The sequence below is a fragment of the Salvia hispanica genome, chromosome 6 (assembly GCF_029641045.1).
Source record: "Salvia hispanica isolate PSC_SH4W2 chromosome 6, Shi_PSC_v1, whole genome shotgun sequence".
NCBI classification, from domain to species: Eukaryota; Viridiplantae; Streptophyta; class Magnoliopsida; order Lamiales; family Lamiaceae; genus Salvia; species Salvia hispanica.
This window is the reverse complement of record NC_142697.1, coordinates 47,927,477-47,947,445: the sequence shown is the minus strand read 5'-3', so window position 1 is coordinate 47,947,445 and position 19,969 is coordinate 47,927,477. Positions and strand designations below refer to the sequence as shown.

General features: G+C 36.4%; 3 protein-coding genes across 8 annotated transcripts; all 3 read left to right on the top strand.

The window, feature by feature from the left end:
- Window positions 1-1,001: 1,001 nt before the first annotated feature.
- LOC125207251 (glutamate receptor 2.8-like) lies at window positions 1,002-5,008 on the top strand. 2 transcript variants are annotated; one of them, XM_048106514.2, is made up of 6 exons: window positions 1,002-1,363; window positions 1,701-1,866; window positions 1,968-3,292; window positions 3,394-3,706; window positions 3,796-4,205; window positions 4,304-5,008. In XM_048106514.2, the coding sequence occupies exons 2-6, from the start codon at window positions 1,767-1,769 to the stop codon at window positions 4,811-4,813; spliced, it is 2,658 nt and encodes an 885-aa protein (XP_047962471.2). In that variant the 5' UTR covers window positions 1,002-1,363; window positions 1,701-1,766; the 3' UTR covers window positions 4,814-5,008. The 2 variants fall into 2 exon arrangements, with proteins under 2 accessions (XP_047962471.2, XP_088917866.1); XM_089061740.1 differs by having other exon boundaries at window positions 1,002-1,866.
- Window positions 5,009-6,079: 1,071 nt separating this feature from the next.
- On the top strand, window positions 6,080-10,017 carry LOC148924116 (glutamate receptor 2.8-like). Of its 3 annotated transcripts, XM_048102559.2 has the most exons (6): window positions 6,081-6,334; window positions 6,589-6,841; window positions 7,096-8,420; window positions 8,496-8,808; window positions 8,881-9,290; window positions 9,358-10,017. In XM_048102559.2, exons 2-6 carry the CDS (start codon window positions 6,613-6,615, stop codon window positions 9,796-9,798), a joined length of 2,718 nt encoding a protein of 905 aa, XP_047958516.2. In that variant the 5' UTR covers window positions 6,081-6,334; window positions 6,589-6,612; the 3' UTR covers window positions 9,799-10,017. The 3 variants fall into 3 exon arrangements, with proteins under 3 accessions (XP_088916550.1, XP_047958518.2, XP_047958516.2); XM_089060424.1 differs by having other exon boundaries at window positions 6,080-6,841; XM_048102561.2 differs by having other exon boundaries at window positions 6,080-6,841; window positions 8,881-9,244; window positions 9,358-9,542.
- A 1,208-nt stretch (window positions 10,018-11,225) lies between these two features.
- Window positions 11,226-14,985, top strand: LOC125204022 (glutamate receptor 2.8-like). 3 transcript variants are annotated; one of them, XM_089060508.1, is made up of 7 exons: window positions 11,226-11,278; window positions 11,365-11,447; window positions 11,804-11,969; window positions 12,102-13,426; window positions 13,502-13,814; window positions 13,887-14,296; window positions 14,364-14,985. In XM_089060508.1, exons 3-7 carry the CDS (start codon window positions 11,870-11,872, stop codon window positions 14,865-14,867), a joined length of 2,652 nt encoding a protein of 883 aa, XP_088916634.1. In that variant the 5' UTR covers window positions 11,226-11,278; window positions 11,365-11,447; window positions 11,804-11,869; the 3' UTR covers window positions 14,868-14,985. The 3 variants fall into 3 exon arrangements, with proteins under 3 accessions (XP_088916634.1, XP_047958517.2, XP_047958515.2); XM_048102560.2 differs by having other exon boundaries at window positions 11,717-11,969; XM_048102558.2 differs by lacking the exons at window positions 11,226-11,278; window positions 11,365-11,447 and having other exon boundaries at window positions 11,467-11,969.
- Window positions 14,986-19,969: the final 4,984 nt, after the last annotated feature.

Below are 19,969 nucleotides of genomic sequence, written 5' to 3'. Positions count from 1 at the left end.
TTTAAATAAAAAAAATATTTTCCCACTTCCCAATAAATTATATCCGCTTTTTACACACTTTTAATTTATTTTTCAATTTTTTCCCCACAATTCACATTTTAATTATGTATATTTATTTTTTACGATTTTAATTATGTAATTTTTATTTTTTATGATTTAATTATGTAATTTTTATATTTTAATGTATTTTTATATTATAAAAATGTTTTTAGTAATTGAAGTATTTAAATTGAATAATAGAACAGTGAGACTCTTGAGCTTGTCCTTGCGGAAGAGGACGGATGTGGGTGTTGTGCTCTTGCCTAAGGATAAAGAGTAAAAGTGGGTCCGGGCCCATCTTCGTGCTCTTATTTAAGAGTATGAATGAAGATGCTCTTATATTTAATCTTTTGTTTCATTTCTTCATAGAGAGACAGAGTGGCAGCTTACTGATTAATCTTTCACAAAAACTAGTTTTACTCCAACTATTTATACCAAATTCAAAATGTACACCATTTTTGAGTTTTTGTTGTAACACCATATTTGATGTTGTTTTAAGAAAAAATAATAAATATTAGTTTGAGTTTGAATTTGATGCATGATTAGAAAAGATTTTTTTACGCAAAAATTCATTTTGGAGTAGGGTTAGAGCCGGGTCTATAAAGAGCTCTCAGTACTAGATGGTATTAAGTGTGATTACTAGATGGTATAAGTGTGATTTGGGCTCATTCTATGGGCCACCTTCTTATTTGATTTTGATATTGCTATTTGGGCTCATTTTTCTACAATTGTTATGTTATAGGCAATGGGTATAAATTTTAAAGGCCACCATAAATTCTAAATCATTTGTAATTAATCAATGTAATTTTTCTTACTCCTTACACTATGGAAAATTCATAAATTTAAAACAAAAATAATAGTGCTACATATGAAAAATTTAAACAAAACGGCTATTTATGACCCAATTGATATATTGGACTTAACTTATATAAATCATTCCATTAGATTTATTATTACATCACTGTACACTTTTTACTCAGTTCTCTGAGGAGTAAAAATTGCATCTTGAAATTCAATCTTTGTTCATTTCCAGAGAGAGAGGCAGAGAGTTGCAGCTTAATCAGCTCCGATTTACAATTTATTATACATTAGAGCTTCAGCATACGGGAAATCGATTTAATCTCTCACAAAATGCCAAAATTTTGCAGGAATTTCTTCGCGATTCAAAGACCAAACACGCGGCGAATCAAGGGCTTGTTTCCTTTCAAATTCAAAGAGTTTCGTGTGCTCAAGGCAATACTGAAAGAAACTGCCGCATTCAATTCATTAATTGTATGGATTTAAATATGCCCACCACCTGTTTGACTGGGTCCGCAACGAATTGGTAAAAGTCGCTGCAGTATACAAGTCAACTTTTTATATGTAGATTTTTGTCTATCTTAGACTCAGTAATACGCGTTGTTTGTGAGTTAATTTCCCTGCTCCAACATCTTTGTCACTGCAATTCGATTCTTGAATTTCCTTGTTTGGAAAATTGATTTTATATATAACCTTTTGCAGAACACCCTTTCCATAATTGGCTTTCTTTACATACTTGTCTTAGCTGTCTCAGTCTTGATGCTTTTGCAATGCAGAATCCATACTTGTTTTGCTTGCATATGCTTTTGTTTATGTGCTTCTGTGTTGACCCTTTGTCTGGTTTCAATGAAACTGCTGTAAAGGCTAATGTAGGAGTGGTTCTTGATCTTGACTCTGATGTTGGAAAGATATGCAAGACTTGCATCTCTATGGCGATCGAAGATTTCTACTCCAACCGCAATTACAGCACCATGATCGAGCCTCATTTCAGAGACTCAAGGAGTGATGTTGTTGCTGCAGCTTCTGCAGGTATAATTGCACTTCCTTAGATTCTTTAAATGTCGAAAAATTAGATTATGTTCACTTGTATAAAGCTTAGATTCAAGTATTGGTTTGGGTTCAATTTGCAGCTATAGATTTGTTAAAGAATAATCAAGTGATGGCGATAATCGGGCCACAAAGATCTGTTCAAGCAGACTTTGTAATAGATATTGGTGACAAGGTGAAAGTTCCAATAATATCTCCAGCAACGAGCCCGTCTATATCAACTAAAGACTCATCATACTTCATAAGATCAGCATGGTGTTCCTCTTCTCAAGTCGAAGCAATTGCAGCAATTGTGAAGAAATTCGGTTGGAGGGAGGTCGTTTTTGTGTACGAGGATACCAACTACGGAAGCGGATTAGTGCCGTATATAACTGTGGATCTGCTTAAGAGCAATGCTTTGGTCTCGCACCAGACTGTTATTCCCTCTGATGCCACAGATGATCGAATCCGACAGGAGCTCTATAAGTTGACGAATATAAGGACACGGGTGTTTGTGGTTCATATGGTGCCAGGCCTTGCATCCCGTTTCTTCAAGGTGGCCAAAGAAGCAGGGATGATGGGAAAGGGGTATGTTTGGTTAATTGCTGACGTGCTAACAAGTCTCTTGGATTCTATGGATCCACAGGCTATGGAGGCCATGCAAGGTGTAATAGGTGTGAAGGCTTACGTTCCAGAATCCGGTAAGCGTACAGACTTTGAAAAGAGATGGAGAAAGAGGTTTCTTATGGAGAATCCGGAGATGGACATAACAGAACCCAATGTTATTGGGTTGTGGGCTTATGACAGCATCACAGTTTTGGCAGAGGCAATTGAACGAGCTGGTGTGACATCCCCGCAGTTCAATAGATCTGTTGGTGGAGGAAATTTGACGGATTTGGAAGCAATGGGAACATCGTTGGCTGGACCACCACTTCTTGGTTGGATCAGAAACCACACGTCCAAAGGGCTGAGTGGTGATTTTAACATAAGTAACGGCCAACTACAGGCGTCTGCATTTGAGATAGTTAATGTGAATGGAAGAAAAGAAATCCGAGTTGGGTACTGGACTGAGCAATGTGGAATCTCAAGGGAGTTTAAGCCAGATGATCATCAAGATGATTGCTCGAACGAAAAGGAAAATCTTGACCCCATTGTATGGCCAGGAAAAGAAAGTAATGTGCCTAAAGGGTGGGAAATTCCTGGGAATGGGCAAGCGTTGAAGGTTGGAGTGCCAGAAAAAAGGGGTTTCAATGAATTCGTTAAAGTTGTGACGAATGAAGAAACAGGTGATGTTCAACCAACAGGTTTCTCGATTGATGTTTTTGAGAAAGTATGGGAAAAAATTCCGTATCATGGCTCAGTCAGATATTTTCCCGTCAATACAGAAGGTGGAGGTTATGATGAACTTGTTCAAAAATTGGAGGAAGGGGTAAAAGCATATACCATTTTGTTATATACACTTCTTTTATACTTTTGCGCTTGTTAATTACTGATTAAGCTAATTAAAACTTGTGTCAATGATGACAACAGGAATTTGATGCTGTGGTGGGAGATATAACGGTGACAGCCGACAGATCCATATACGCTGATTTCACATTTCCTTACTCAGAATCTGGAGTTGGAATCGTTGTTCCAATCAAGCCTAACGAGAGGAAGAATGCTTGGATATTTATGAAACCTCTAACAACCGGCCTCTGGATAACCATTGGTGCGTTCTTTGTCTACACTGGATTTGTCATTTGGGTTCTTGAGCATCGCGTGAACAAAGCATTCCGCGGTCCACCTAAGCAGCAAGTTGGCATGATATTCTGGTTCTCATTCTCGACGCTTGTTTTTGCACACAGTAAGTTGAGAATTCTCGATACATTTGTGGTGCTGGTTTTGACTCATTCTCTTCTTTATGATGCTCAACTAGTTCATAATAATAAACAGGGGAGAAAGTGAGGAGCAACTTGACAAGATTTGTGGTGATCGTATGGGTGTTCGTGGTGCTGGTTTTGACATCAAGTTACACTGCAAACTTGACGTCTATGCTAACAGTAGATCAACTGCAACCTAAAGTCAACGATATTAATGACCTGGTAAAGAATGGGGAGTATGTTGGCTACCAAACGGGCTCATTCGTTCATGAATTCTTGACAAAGAACGAAATTCTTGAATCCGGAAGACTGAAAAACTACAGCACTTTGGATCAATTCCATGACGCGCTCTATAAAGGCAGCGCAAAGGGTGGAGTAAGCGCGATCATAGATGAACTCCCTTACATTCGGCTTCTCCTTTCCAAGCATTGCGACAAGTATACCATGATTGGTCCAATATATCCAACTTCTGGCCTTGCTTTCGTAAGTCCCATTTCTTCCACCATCTATCCATTTTGAGTCTAATTATTCAAGATTATTGACATAACAAGTTATGAATATCTCTCATTGAAAATCTGCAGGCATTTCCAAAGGGTTCGCCGCTAGTTTATGATGTTTCACACAAGATCCTGAAGCTTAAAGAGGATAGGGAATCAATGGTGAGGATTACAAAGAAATGGCTTGGAGACGCGAAAGATTGCCCCAATGCCGATGGAGCTCTGAGCAAATCACAGAGCCTCAATGTTGACAGTTTTCAGGGGCTCTTCGTCATTGCTGGGGTGTCATCAACGCTAGCTCTGGCTATATTCATGTCCCGTTTCTTGTATGAGAATCAGTATGTTTTAACATCTACTGCTTCGAGGAAGGAAAAGCTGCTCGGGCTTGCTAGAATTTTTACGAGGGAGAAAGATGAGTCGTTGTCATCCAAGGAAATGCAAAGTCCTGATCGTGGAGTCGGAGTTTCAGCAGCAGCAAGTCCAGCCATGAGCATTCCATGTGATCAAGATGAAGAAGGGATGTTTTCACAAGATGAAGGATTTTCAACAGTAGAAATCTCTGTTAATCAACCTCCACAAGAGACTAATTCATGAGTACGATTCTAGTTGTAGAAAATATTTAGGTTATTTTTTGTTTTAATTAAGTGGCATTTCTTTTAGACAAAAGAGTTCTCACATGATGTATAATTAGAGCATCTGAACTCTTTGCCACATGCTATATTCTTGTATGTGTTGGAATTAAATAATTTAAAATAATGGAGTAGTAGAATGATATTTCTTGTAGATAAATTTGTGGGCTTAGGAGTTTGTACTAACTAGTCCAAGCCCATCTATTTTATTTTTATTTTTTGAAACATGTTTCTTTTCTCTCTTATTTTATTTTATTTTTCATAATTTATTTAATTCTATTTCTTAAGTTTTGAAATGATGGGCAACCTTAATTTGACTAACTGAATTGGTCAGAATAGTAATTAACTTATACATTATCCGCAGGACTATCTTTCTAATTTTTTACTGCTAATAAATTCTTCAATTTTACTTTAAAGCTTGGGCCCATTGTTTAAACTAAAACTCTCTTCTGTCTCATGGTCATGGGACATTTTTTCATGAGTTTTAGAGAAAATAATTAATGATAAAATTATAGAATAAAGTAATTAGAAAAATACTATTATTTCCATCATTTTTAAAAATTTGTGAAAAAAATGTTTCACTTATCGTGCAATAAATTCATACTTTAGAATCCCCTCCCACAGGGCTTGGTATTTGGATCTTACACGATAGACTTGATATTTCGTACACTCGTTTCTTTGTAATCAAGCGGGGGTAGAGGTGCCCACGGTTCGGAACCGCCGGTTCGGATTTTGAAAATTATTGAACCGGAACCGAACCGCGAGGGTGTTTCGCGGTTACGGTTCTGGTTCCAAAATCGCCGGTTTCGGTTTCGGTTCCGAACCGGCAGTTTTTCGGCGGTTTTTCACGGTTCCAAACCGTCGGTTTTTGCGGTTCCGGCTTGATTTCACGGTTTTACGGCGGTTTTTCACGGTTCTGGTTTGAAACCGTCCGGAACCGGCGGTTCCGACACGGTTTCGGTTCGAAAAATTTTAAACCTGAAGCGAACCACGATTCAAAAATCGACGGTTTCGGTTTGGATAAATTCTCACAATTTCGGTTCGGAACCGTTACCAACGGTTACGGTTTTGGCTTTAACCGCCGGTTCAGTAAACCTTGGACAGGTCTAGGCGGGGGCCTGCCTTCACTCAAAAATAAAAAGAATAAAGTTTTCTTTTTCTAACTACTTACCGTTTGATCGAGGGAGTAATATTTTAAATATTTAGTCAAAAATATGAAATGCATGAATTACACTTATCACCAGGCTGTCATCCACATTTGCAATTCTAAAGACAGAGTAAACTAAACTGAATTTGTTAACAAAGTTGGACCATAGACCAACAAAAAAATTGGTTTAATCTGTCACAGAATTGCAGCTTCTTCACCTAATGCGGGGAATTGGATTAATCTCTCACAGAAAGTTGATTTCTTGCATGGTTCAAGAATCAAACATGGGGCGAGTTAACTTTGCCCACCACATGTTTGACTGTATTCCGATAAGAGTTGGTAAAAGTCATTGTTGAATCTTCACTTACGAGGATGACACAAGTCGATATTTTAAATTACGTCTTTGTATATTTTATCATAATCTTAGTATGTGAATTTTTTTAATCCGTTTTGTGTATATTTTATCTCTACCAATGCAGTTGGATTCTTGAATTCTCATGCTTGGAAATTTGTTTGCTATATATATAAACTATTGCTGCAGCACTTTCACAAGCACATTTTTTCATAGTTTACTTGATTCTTTTGCAATGCAGACTACTCAATTGATTTGGTTGCATATGCTTTTGTTCATGTGCCTTTGCATTGACCCCTTGAGTGGTTTCAATGTAACTGCTGCAAAGGCTAATGTGGGAATCATTCTTGATCTCGACGGAACGGTGGGAAAGATATGCAAGACTTGCATCTCTATGGCAATCGAAGATTTCTACTCCAACCGCGATTACAGCACCATGATCGAGCCTCATTTCAGAGACTCGAGGAGTGATGTTGTTACTGCAGCTTCTGCAGGTATACTTACTTTTCGTATTCAAAGAGAAGTATTTATTTTTTTTCACGGGATTTTATGCAGCGTTGTTTAGTGCGTTAGGGAGAATAAAGTACATAGAGTGATGTTTCCCTAATGTGTCACTTTGAATGAGACATCCCGAAATAGAAAATGTGTCACTTTGAATAAGAGATTGTTGGATTTTGTTCACTTGTATAAAGCATAGATTCAAGTCTTTTGGCAAGATCCTAAGTTCTAGTTTGGATTCAATTTGCAGCTATAGATTTGTTGAAGAATAATCAAGTGATGGCGATAATCGGGCCACAAAGATCCATTCAAGCAGACTTCGTGATAGATATTGGTGACAAGGTGGAAGTTCCAATAATTTCTACAGCAATGAGCCCGTCTGTATCGCTCAAAGACTCATCATACTTCATCAGATCAGCATGGTGTTCCTCTTCTCAGGTCAAACCAATTACAGCAATTGTGAAGAAATTTGGATGGAGGGAAATTGTATTTGTGTACGAGGATTCAACCTATGGAAGTGGATTCGTGCCGTATTTGACTGTGGATCTGCTAAAGAGCAATGCTGTGGTCTCACAGCAAAGTGTTATTTCCTCTGATGCAACGGAGGATGAAATCCGACAGGAGCTTGGCAAGTTGATGAAGATGAGGACGAGGGTGTTCGTGGTTCATATGCTGCCAGGCCTTGCATCCCGTTTCTTCAAGGTGGCGAAAGAAGCAGGGATGATGGGCAAGGGGTATGCTTGGCTAATAGTTGACGTGCTAACGAGTCTCTTGGATTCTATGGATCCACAAACTATGGAGGCGATGCAAGGTGTAATAGGTGTGAAGGCTTACGTTCCAAAATCAGGTCAGCTTATTAACTTTGAAAAGAGATGGAGAAAGAGGTTTCATATGGAGAATCCGGAGATGGACAGAACAGAACTCAATATTTTTGGTCTATGGTCTTATGACAGCATCACAGTTTTGGCGGAGGCAATCGAACGAGCTGGTGTGACATCCCCTCAGTTCAATAGATCGGTTGTTGGAGCAAATTTGACAGATTTGGGAGCAATAGGAACATCATTGGCTGGACCACCACTTCTTGGTTGGATCAGAAACCACACGTCCAGAGGGCTGAGTGGTGTTTTCAACATAAGTAACGGCCAACTTCAGCCGTCTGCATTTAGGATAGTTAATGTGAATGGCGGGAAAGAAATCTCAATTGGATTTTGGAGTGAACAATGTGGTATGTCAAGGGAGCTTAAGCCTTATGATCATCAAGATGATTGTTCGACCGGAAAGGAAAATCTTGACCCCATTGTATGGCCCGGGAAAGAAAATATAGTGCCTAAAGGGTGGGAACTACCCGTGAATGGTGAAAAGTTTAGAGTTGGAGTTCCAGCAAAAATTGGTTTCAATGAATTCCTTAAAGTTGAAAAGAATGAAGAAACAGGTGTTGTTCAAGCAACGGGTTTTTGCATTGATGTTTTTGAGAAGGTGTGGGAAAATATTCCGTATAGTGTCCCTGTCGAATATGTTGCATTGGGTACAGAATATAGGAGTAATGATGAAATTATGCAGAAGTTAGACGGAAAGGTAAAAGCATAAGCCACTTTGTTTCATATACTTTTGTATTGAACCTATTAATACTCTTTTCAATGATGACAACAGGATCTTGATGCATTCGTGGGAGATGTAACTGTCACAGCTAACAGATCCGAGTATGCAGATTTTACATTCCCTTACTCAGAATCTGGAATAGCCATCGTTGTTCCAATCAAGCCTAACGGCAGGAAGAATGCTTGGATATTTATGAAACCTCTAACAACCGGCCTTTGGCTAACCGTTGGAGCGTTCTTTGTCTACACTGGTTTTGTCATTTGGGTTCTTGAGCATCGCGTAAATAAAGAATTTCGTGGTCCACCAAACCAGCAAGTTGGGATGATATTCTGGTTCTCATTCTCAACGCTTGTTTTTGCACAAAGTAAGTCGAGAATTCTGTGTACATCTCATTTTCTTCTTTGTGAAGCTCAATTAGTAGCTCATATTCTAACAGGGGAGAAAGTAAAGAGCAACTTGACAAGATTTGTGGTGATCGTGTGGGTGTTCGTGGTGCTGGTTTTGACGTCAAGTTACACTGCAAACCTGACATCCATGCTAACAGTAGATCAACTGCAGCCTGAAATCAACAGTGTGAATGATTTGATAAAGAATGGAGAGTTTGTCGGCCACCAAATAGGCTCCTTCGTTGGTGCATTCTTGACAAACAACGGCATTGTTGAATCCGCGAGCCTGAAAAGCTACAGCAATGTGGATCAATTCCACGAAGCTCTGTCCAAAGGCAGCAGAAATGGAGGAGTAGGCGCCATTATTGATGAACTCCCTTACGTTAGGCTTCTCCTTTCCAAGCACTGCAACAAGTATACCATGATCGGTCCAATCTATCCAATTTCTGGCTTTGGTTTCGTAAGGCCCATTTCTTCCACCATTCACCCCTTCATTCTAGATTCATGACCTCATTGAAAATCTGCAGGCATTTCCAAAGGGTTCGCCACTGGTTTTTGATGTTTCACACGAGATCCTGAGGCTGAAAGAGGATAAGGATTTAATGTTGAGGATCACGAAGAAATGGCTAGGAGATGAAAAGGATTGCCCCAATGCAAATGGAGCTCTGAGCAAATCTCAGAGGCTCAATATTGACAGTTTTAAGGGGCTCTTCATCATTGCTGGAGTGTCATCAACGCTCGCTCTGACTATATTCTTGTCCCGTTTCTTGTACGAGAATCGGTATCTATTAGAATCTACTGCTTCAACGAAGGAAAAGCTTCTCAGGCTCGCTAGAATTTTTTCGAGGGAGAAGGATGAGTCGTTGTCATCCAAGGAAACGCAGAGTCCTGATCGTGAAGTCGGAGTTTCAGTAGCAGCAAGTCCAGCCATAAGCATTCCATGTGAACAGGATCAACAAGGGATATGAAGGATTCTCAAATCTCAGCAGTAGAAATCTCTGTTAAATAACTCCACAGGAAACTAATTCATGACTAAATGTTTTTTCTAGTTTAATTGTAGTCACATTGTATAGAAATATAAGGAGTATTTAGTTTATGGTTATTAGTGTTTAAGATAAATACATTTATTTTAGCATAAAAGAGATCTTTTATGTTGTATCCATATAGGGGAATAAAGCCATTGCAATCCATCATGTATTGCTCATGAGAAATGTTATTCTTTTTTGTTGATAAAATTCAAATATAGCTAACTTAGTAGAAATTGAAAAGTATAGTTTCTAGAATTGGTCAGTGCCAGCAGCCAAACATTGGATGATAGTACAAGTTTTAATAGAATAAAATTGATAAAATAAAAAAATTAAAAAAAGTTGAACCATTGTTTGTTGAAAGTTGATAAATTGAAGAGTAACAAAAAAAAAAAAAAACTATTTTATATATGAAAAAAAGACTATTGACTATAGACTGAGATAGTAGTACTAGATATCGTGCATCTACCAGGTGGTTTATCTATTTTTTTCACTGTAGTATTGAATTTTGATTTAATGTATTGTGAATTTGCAGCTAAAATCAAAACTCAAATTCTCTTATCTTTCAGATAAGATTGTAATTTGAATTGTTAATTGTTATAAGTATTTCTGTAGCTATTATTGATTGTTATTAATTTGTTAACAAACTAAATGATATTTCTGAAGATATATGCCTCAACACCTCGCTACCATTTTATTTTATATATAATAAAACTGCACTTATTTATATGAAAAATAAATATAGTATCAAGAAAATGGATTTAGATTGGAAAAAAATATTTTATTTCAGAGTTGACTATAACATATATATATATATATATATATGGTCATTTATAATTGCTAATAAAAAATTTTAGTAGTATTGCATGTAAGTTTCCAAAATCATCCAAAAAATAAAGAATTCTAGTAATATTGCATGTAAGTTTCCAAAATCATAAAAAAAAAAAAAAAAAAAATTCTAGTAGTATTGCATGTAAGTTTCCAAAATCATGAAAATATAAAATATAAATATAATGTGGTACACCTAGTTGAATTTAATTTTTTTTTTAACATTATACTCTATAGATTTTCCATTACTTGTCACTAATTCTTTTTCATCTGTCCATTAATACTTATCGTACTTATTTTTGTTAATAGACTTTATATTCCATTAAATTATTATACTAACATTTTATTATAAAATAAATATAAAAATAAAATCTATATTTCAATAATACTATTTTGAACACACTTTTTATTACTACAATTTATTTAAAACTAATGCCAAGTCAATTTGTGACATTAGCATTTGAATAATACAATTAATTTATGGCGGCGGCGTTCATTTATTTTTTCTTAATAAACAGACTTTGGAAGCACTAGTATTTCCTCAATTCAAAAATTAATAGTCAAATTAAAAACCAGGAATGATGAATATCACGAGGTAAAATTCACTTGAAGATTTTAGTTTAATCTTATACAAATACAGGAAATGGATTTAATCTAACACAGAATTTCAATTTTTTGCAGGAATATCTTCAAGATTTGAACATCAAAAAGGCGAGGAATTTAGTCTGCCCACCAAATGTTTGATTGGATTCCGCAAAGGATTGGTAAAAGTCCACATTTTATACTTATATCTGTAAATGTTATGGTAAACTTGGTAAAAGCGTTTGTTGTGGATTTATTTCTCCTTTTTATGTATATTTTATCTTTGCCACTACTCTACATTTTGATTCTTGAACTCCCATGATTGGAAATTTGTTTGCTAAGTAGTTTCTATATATATGCTTATTCTGCAGCACTTTCACAAACACACTGCTCTTTCATAATTATCTTTCTTCACAAATACCCACTTGTCTCAGTTGCTTTTGCAATGCAGACTCCTCAATTGTTTTGGTTGCATATGCTTTTGTTTATGTGCCATTGCATTGACCCTTTGAGTGGTTTCAATGCAACTGCTGCAAAGGCTAATGTGGGAATCATTCTTGATTTCGACGGAACTGTGGGGAAGATATGCAAGACTTGCATCTCTATGGCGATCGAAGATTTCTACTCCAACCGCGATTACAACACCATGATCGAGCCTCATTTCAGAGACTCGAGGAGTGATGTTGTTACTGCAGCTTCTGCAGGTATACTTACTCTTACTCAGATTCTTCAAATCTCAAATAAGATTATAGGAGTATTAGATTGTCTCACTTTTATAAAGCTTAGATCAAGTCTTTGGGAAAGCTTCTTATTTCTGGTATGGATTTGATTTGCAGCTATAGATTTGTTAAAGAATACTCAAGTGATGGCGATAATCGGGCCACAAAGATCCATTCAAGCAGATTTTGTGATAGATATTGGTGACAAGGTGGAAGTTCCAATAATATCTACAGCAACGAGCCCGTCAGTATCCCTGAAAAACTCATCGTACTTCATCAGATCAGCGTGGTCTTCCTCTTCTCAGGTCAAACCAATTGCAGCAATTGTGAAGAAATTCGGATGGAGGGAGGTTGTTTTTGTGTACGAGGATTCAACCTATGGAAGCGGATTAGTGCCGTATTTGACTGTGGATCTGCTAAAGAGCAATGCTGTGATCTCGCAGCAAAGTGTTATTTCTTCTAATGCCACGGAGGATCAAATCCGCCAGGAGCTCAGCAAGCTGATGAAGATGAGGACGAGGGTGTTCGTGGTTCATATGGTTCCAGGCCTTGCATCCCGTTTCTTCAAGGTGGCCAAAGAAGCAGGGATGATGGGCAAGGGGTATGCCTGGCTAATAGTTGACGTGCTAACGAGTCTCTTAGATTCTATGGATCCACAAACTATGGAGGCGATGCAAGGTGTAATAGGTGTGAAGGCTTACGTTCCAAAATCCGTTGAGCTTATTAACTTTGAAAAGAGATGGAGAAAGAGGTTTCATATGGAGAATCCAGAGATGGACAGAACAGAACTCAATATTTTTGGTCTATGGTCTTATGACAGCATCACAGTTTTGGCAGAGGCAATTGAACGAGCTGGCGTGACATCCCCACAGTTCAATAGATCGGTTGATGGAGCAACTTTGACAGATTTGGGAGCAATAGGAACATCGTTGGCTGGACCACCACTTCTAGGTTGGATCAGAAACCACATGGCCAGAGGACTGAGTGGTGATTTTAACATAAGTAACGGCCAACTGCAGCCATCTGCATTTAGGATAGTTAATGTGAATGGCGGGAAAGAAATCTCAATTGGATTTTGGAGTGAACAATGTGGTATCTCAAGGGAGCTTAAGCCTTATGATCATCAAGATGATTGTTTGACCGGAAAGGAAAATCTTGACCCCATTGTATGGCCCGGGAAAGAAAATATAGTGCCTAAAGGGTGGGAACTTGCTGTGAATGGTGAAAAGTTTAGAGTTGGAGTTACAGCAAAAATTGGTTTCAATGAATTCCTTAAAGTTGAAAAGAATGAAGAAACAGGTGTTGTTCAAGCAACGGGTTTTTGCATTGATGTTTTTGAGAAGGTGTGGGAAAATATTCCGTATAGTGTCCCTGTCGAATATGTTGCATTGGGTACAGAATATAGGAGTAATGATGAAATTATGCAGAAGTTAGACGGAAAGGTAAAAGCATAAGCCACTTTGTTTCATATACTTTCGTATTGAACCTATTAATACTCTTTTCAATGATGATAACAGGATCTTGATGCATTCGTGGCAGACATAACGGTCACAGCTAGCAGATCTAAGTACATAGATTTTACGTTCCCTTACTCAGAATCGGGAGTTGGCATTGTTGTTCCTATCAAGCCTAACGAGAGGAAGAATGCTTGGATTTTTATGAAACCTCTAACAACCGGCCTCTGGCTAACCATTGGCGCGTTCGTTGTCTACACTGGATTTGTCATTTGGGTTCTTGAGCATCGCGTAAATAAAGCATTTCGGGGTCCACCTAACCAGCAAGTTGGGATGATATTCTGGTTCTCATTCTCAACGCTTGTTTTTGCTCAAAGTAAGTCGAGAATTCTGTGTACATCTCATTTTCTTCTCTATGAAGCTCAACTAGTTGCTCATATTCTAACAGGGGAGAAAGTAAGGAGCAACTTGACAAGATTTGTGGTGATCGTGTGGGTGTTCGTGGTGCTGGTTTTGACGTCAAGTTACACTGCAAACTTGACATCCATGCTAACAGTAGATCAACTGCAGCCTGAAATCAACAGTGTGAATGATCTGATAAAGAATGGAGAGTTTGTCGGCCACCAAATAGGCTCCTTCGTTAGTGAATTCTTGACAAACAATGGCATTGTTGAATCCGCGAACCTGAGAAGCTACAGCAATGTGGATCAATTCCACGAAGCTCTCTCCAAAGGCAGCAGAAATGGAGGAGTAGGCGCGATTATTGATGAACTCCCTTACATTAGGCTTCTCCTTTCCAAGCACTGCGACAAGTATACCATGATCGGTCCAATCTATCCAACTTCTGGCTTTGGTTTCGTAAGTCCCATTTCTTCCACCATTCACCCCTTCATTCAAGATTTGTGACCTCATTGAAAATCTGCAGGCATTTCCAAAGGGTTCGCCACTGGTTTTTGATGTTTCACACGAGATCCTGAGGCTGAAAGAGGATACAGATTTAATGGTGAGGATCACGGAGAAATGGCTAGGAGATGAAAAGGATTGCCCCAATGCTAATGGAGCTCTGAGCAAATCTCAGAGGCTCAATCTTGACAGTTTTAAGGGGCTCTTCCTCATTGCCGGAGTGTCATCAACGCTCGCTTTGGCTATATTCTTGTCAAGTTTCTTGTATGAGAATCGGTATCTACTAGAATCTACTGCTTCAACGAAGGAAAAGCTTCTCGGGCTCGCTAGAATTTTTTCGAGGGAGAAGGATGAGTCGTTGTCATCCAAGGAAACGACTCATCCAAGTGAAGTCGGAATTTCTGTAGCAGCAAGTCCAGCCATGAGCATTCCATGTGATCAAGATCAAGGGATGTTTTCACAAGATGAAGGATTCTCAACAGTAGAAATCTTCGTTAAACAACGTCGACAGGAGACATATTCATGACTATGTTTTTTCTTGTTTAATTGTAGTCACATTGTATATAAATAACACTTATTTTAGGATAAAAGAGATCCTATATGTTGTATCTATATAGGGGAATAAAGGCCATTGCAATCCATCATGTATTGCTCATGAGAAATGTTTTTCTTTTTGTTGATAAAATTCAAATCTAGCTAACTTCGTGGAAATTGAAAAACATATTTTCTAGAATTGGTCAGTGCCGTTAGCCATCAGCCACATATTGGATGATACAAGTTTAAATAGAATAAAATTGATGAAATTAAAAAATACTCCCTCCGTCCCACAAAGATTGTCCCACTTTGACCGGGCACGGATTTTAAAAAATATAATGGAAAGTGAGTTGAAAAAGTTAGTGGAATGTGAGTCCTACTTTTATATATTAGTTTTATAATAAAATGTGAGTAGGAATGAGTTAGTGGAATATGGGGTCCACTATATAAAATGGTTAAAAGTGAAATGGGACAAAACTTTGTGGGACGGACCAAAATGGAAAAATGAGACAATCTTTGTAGGACGGAGGGAGTGAAAAAAAGAATAGAACCATTGTTTGTTGAAAGTTATAAATTGAAGAGTAATATTCTTGAAATCCGAACCCTTAAAGGAATATGATAATTCTTGTAGCATGTTGATTTTTTTGAATAAACTTTGTGGGCTTTGGAGTATAACTATCTAGCCCAAGCCCCTATTTTCAATTATTTGTTTAAACTATTGGGTTGTAAAAATAAAGGCATGAGAAATTGGGCTACAGGCCCAATATGCCAAATTTGATTCAATTTTTTCATTTTCATGTACTCCCTCCGTCCCATTAAAGATGACCCACTTTTTCTTTTGGTTTGTCCCAACCAAGATGATCCATTACTTAAAATGAAAACCTCTTTATCCCTACTTTATCCCTCTTTCTTACTTTACTCTCTCCATTTAACACACAAAATAAAATTGCATAAAATCTCGTGTCGGCCAAGAAATGGGTCATCTTCCTTGGGACGTACGGAGTATTATTTATGTGATATACTATATTTTTTATTTTAGCATTGTGCATAATGATTAATGAAGACATATATAGTCCCATTTATATTTTATACATTTTTATTTTATTTTGTCACTTACTTTATAATACAACTTTAAATAAATATTGTGACAAATTTAAAATGCTTTAATTTAAACTTTGAGTGAGATAATAGTATTCACTTTTTTTTTTTTATAAATGAACGTAGATTTAAAGACCATGCTACTAAGACTCTAAGAGTATTATTATTATTATTATTATTATTATTATTATTATTATTATTATTATTATTATTATTATTATTATTATTATTATTATTATTATTATTATTATTATTATTATTATTATTATTATTATTATTATTATTATTATTATTATTATTATTATTATTATTATTATTATTATTATTATTATTATTATTACTCTCTCCGTCCCAGAAAGATTGTCTCAATTCATTTTTTTTACTCGTTTTTCAAAAATAATAATAAATAGATAAAGTTGAAAGAGAGTAAAATAAGAGAAAGAATAATGTAGGTAAGACTATTCTCTACATTATTCTTTCTTTTACTTACTCACTCTCTACTTTAACTATTTATTACTCCATCCGTCCCACGTTACTGGAGTCACTTCTTTTTCGCACTCATTTTGAAAAAATAATAATAAATAGTTAAAGCGGAAAAAAAATAAAGTAAAAAAGAGAATACTATAGTCAAGACTCTTCTCTACATTATTCTCTCTCTTACTTTTCTTTCTCCCCACTTTAACTATTTATTATTATTTTTTCAAAACGAGTACAAAAAAAGAAATGACTAAAGTAACGTGGGACAGAGGGAGTATTATTATTATTATTATTATTATTATTATTATTATTATTATTATTATTATTATTATTATTATTATTACTCTCTCCGTCCCAGAAAGATTGTCCCAATTCATTTTTTGTACTTGTTTTGCAAAAATAATAATAAATAGATAAAGTTGAAAGAGAGTAAAATAAGAGAAAGAATAATGTAGGTAAGACTATTCTCTACATTATTCTCTCCTTTAACTATTTATTAATCCACCCGTCCCACGTTACTTGAGTCACTTCTTTTTCACATTCATTTTGAAAAAATAATAATAAATAGTTAAAGCGGAGAAAAAATAAAGTAAAAAAGAGAACACTATAGTCAAGACTCTTCTCTACATTATTCTCTCTTACTTTTCTTTCTCTCCACTTTAACTATTTATTATTATTTTTTCAAAACGAGTACAAAAAAAGAAATGACTAAAGTAACATGGGACAGAGGGAGTATTATTATTATTATTATTATTATTATTATTATTATTATTATTATTATTATTATTATTATTATTATTATTATTATTATTATTATTATTATTATTATTACTCTCTCCGTCCCAGAAAGATTGTCCCAATTCATTTTTTGTACTCGTTTTGCAAAAATAATACTAAATAGATAAAATTGAAAGAGAGTAAAATAAGAGAAAGAATAATGTAGGGAGTATTATTATTATTTTTTAACTATTTATTACTATTATTTTTGCAAAATGAGACAATCTTTCTGAAACGGAGGGAGTATTATTATTATTTTTTTTTGGTTTATGGCGGCTAGAACCTACAGAATAAATTTTGATGATGGACAAACCTTAAAATTTTGATTTTACATAATTTGAATATGACTGTCTGAATTGGTCAGAGCTGTCATGATCAGCAATACCATATATTATGGTCCTTGATTACACTAAATAATTGCGCCGCCGGGATTTTCTTTCTAGTACTAAGTTTAGAATCTTCAATCTTACTTAGGATTTTGGCCGACTTGTATAATAAATATTCCCTTAAATATTTAGTCAAATATCAATTTACTAATGGTATATCATTTGACTTTCATCCACATCTTCAATTTTGATTTAACTTCTTACAGGATTCTCGATTCAAAGATCAAACATGCGTCGAATTAAGTGTGCCCCCCACATGTTGACTGTATTCCGAAAAGAGCTGGTAAAAGTCGTTGTGGAATATTCACTTACGAGGATGACACAAGGTGACATTTTAAAATATGCTATGTGGAGTATATTTTATCTCTGCCAATGCAGTTGGATTCTTTAATTCTCATGCTTGGAAATTTGTTTGCTATAAATATAAGCTATTGCTGCAGCACTTTCACAAGCACATTATTTTCATAGTTTACTTTATTCTTTTGCAATGCAGACTACTCAATTGATTTGGTTGCATATGCTTTTGTTCATGTGCCTTTGCATTGACCCTTTGAGTGGTTTAAATGCAACTGCTGCAAAGGCTAATGTGGGAATCATTCTCGATCTCGACGGAACTGTGGGGAAGATATGCAAGACTTGCATCTCTATGGCAATCGAAGATTTCTACTCCAACCGCGATTACAGCACCATGATCGAGCCTCATTTCAGAGACTCGAGGAGTGATGTTACTGCAGCTTCTGCAGGTATACTTACTTTTCCTATACACAGAGAAGCATTTATTTTTCTTCACGGGATTTTATGCAGCGTTGTTTAGTGCGTTAGGGAGAATAAAGTACATAGAGTGATGTTTCCCTAATGTGTCACTTTGAATCAGATAGAGAGAGTGTTGGATTTTGTTCACTTGTATAAAGCATAGATTCAAGTGTTTTGGCAAGCTCCTAAATTCTAGTTTGTATTCAATTTGCAGCTATAGATTTGTTGAAGAATAATCAAGTGGTAGCGATAATCGGGCCACAAAGATCCATTCAAGCTGAGTTCGTGATAGATATTGGTGAAAAGGTGGAAGTTCCAATAATATCTACAGCAACGAGCCCGTCTGTATCGCTCAAAGAATCATCATACTTCATCAGATCAGCATGGTGTTCCTCTTCTCAGGTCAAACCAATTGCAGCAATTGTGAAGAAATTTGGATGGAGGGAGATTGTATTTGTGTACGAGGATTCAACCTATGGAAGCGGATTGGTACCGTATTTGACTGTGGATCTGCTAAAGAGCAATGCTGTTGTCTCACAGCAAAGTGTTATTTCCTCTGATGCCACGGAGGATCAAATCCGACAGGAGCTCGGCAAGCTGATGAAGATGAGGACGAGGGTGTTCGTGGTTCATATGCTGCCAGGCCTTGCATCCCGTTTCTTCAAGATGGCGAAAGAAGCAGGAATGATGGGCAATGGTGTCATCAACGGTAGCTCTGGCTATATTCTTGTCACGTTTCTTGTATGAGAATCGGTATCTACTAGAATCTACTGCTTCAAGGAAGGAAAAGCTTCTCGGGCTTGCTAGAATTTTTACGAGGGAGAAAGATGAGTCGTTGTCATCCAAGGAAACGCAAAGTCCTGATCGTGGAGTCGGAGTTTCAGCAGCAGCAAGTCCAGCCATAAGCATTCCATGTGATCAAGATCAACAGTAGAAATCTCTGTTAATCAACCTCCACAAGAGACTAATTCATGAGTTTATGTATTTCTTGTTTAATTGTAGTCACATTGTATAGGAATACAAGTATAAAGTTATTATTGTTATTTAAGAAAAATGGAGTACTCCCTCCGTCCATGAATAGGAGTTCCGTTTTTCCATTTTGGTCTGTCCACGAATAGGAGTCCCGGTTCATACTTTCCATAAATGGTAAAGAGACCCCACATTCCACTAACTCATTCCACTCACATATCATTTAAAACTAATAAATACAAGTGGGACCCCTATTCCACTAACTTTCTTCCACCCACTTTTCTTAACATTTTTTAAAACTCCGTGCCGGATAGAAATGAGACTTCTATTCATGGACGGAGGGAGTAACACTTATTTTAGGAAAATATGAGATCTTATATGCTGTATCCATATAAGTGAATCACGGCCATTGTAATCCATCATGTATTGCTCATGAGAAATGTTTTTCTTTTTGTTGAGAAAATTTAAATTTGGCTAATTTCGTGGAATAAGAAAACCATATTAGAATTTTTCAGAGCGGTCAGCCATCAGCAAATTTTGACCCAGTCAACAGTAGCATGCATATTATCTATTCTTTTTTAGTACAATACTCTTTCAGTTTAAATATAAATTTAATAAATGAAATAATTAAAAA

Coding starts and splice junctions, on each gene's coding strand:
- LOC125204022 (XM_048102558.2), top strand. CDS start 11,711: ATGCAGACTCCTCAATTGTTTTGGTTGCATATGCTTTTGTTTATGTGC. Junction 13,427..13,501: donor TGCAGAAGTTAGACGGAAAG/GTAAAAGCATAA, acceptor TGATGATAACAG/GATCTTGATGCATTCGTGGC. Junction 14,297..14,363: donor CAACTTCTGGCTTTGGTTTC/GTAAGTCCCATT, acceptor GAAAATCTGCAG/GCATTTCCAAAGGGTTCGCC.
- LOC125207251 (XM_089061740.1), top strand. CDS start 1,608: ATGCAGAATCCATACTTGTTTTGCTTGCATATGCTTTTGTTTATGTGC. Junction 1,867..1,967: donor TGTTGCTGCAGCTTCTGCAG/GTATAATTGCAC, acceptor TTCAATTTGCAG/CTATAGATTTGTTAAAGAAT. Junction 4,206..4,303: donor CAACTTCTGGCCTTGCTTTC/GTAAGTCCCATT, acceptor GAAAATCTGCAG/GCATTTCCAAAGGGTTCGCC.
- LOC148924116 (XM_089060424.1), top strand. CDS start 6,493: ATGCTTGGAAATTTGTTTGCTATATATATAAACTATTGCTGCAGCACT. Junction 6,842..7,095: donor TGTTACTGCAGCTTCTGCAG/GTATACTTACTT, acceptor TTCAATTTGCAG/CTATAGATTTGTTGAAGAAT. Junction 8,421..8,495: donor TGCAGAAGTTAGACGGAAAG/GTAAAAGCATAA, acceptor TGATGACAACAG/GATCTTGATGCATTCGTGGG.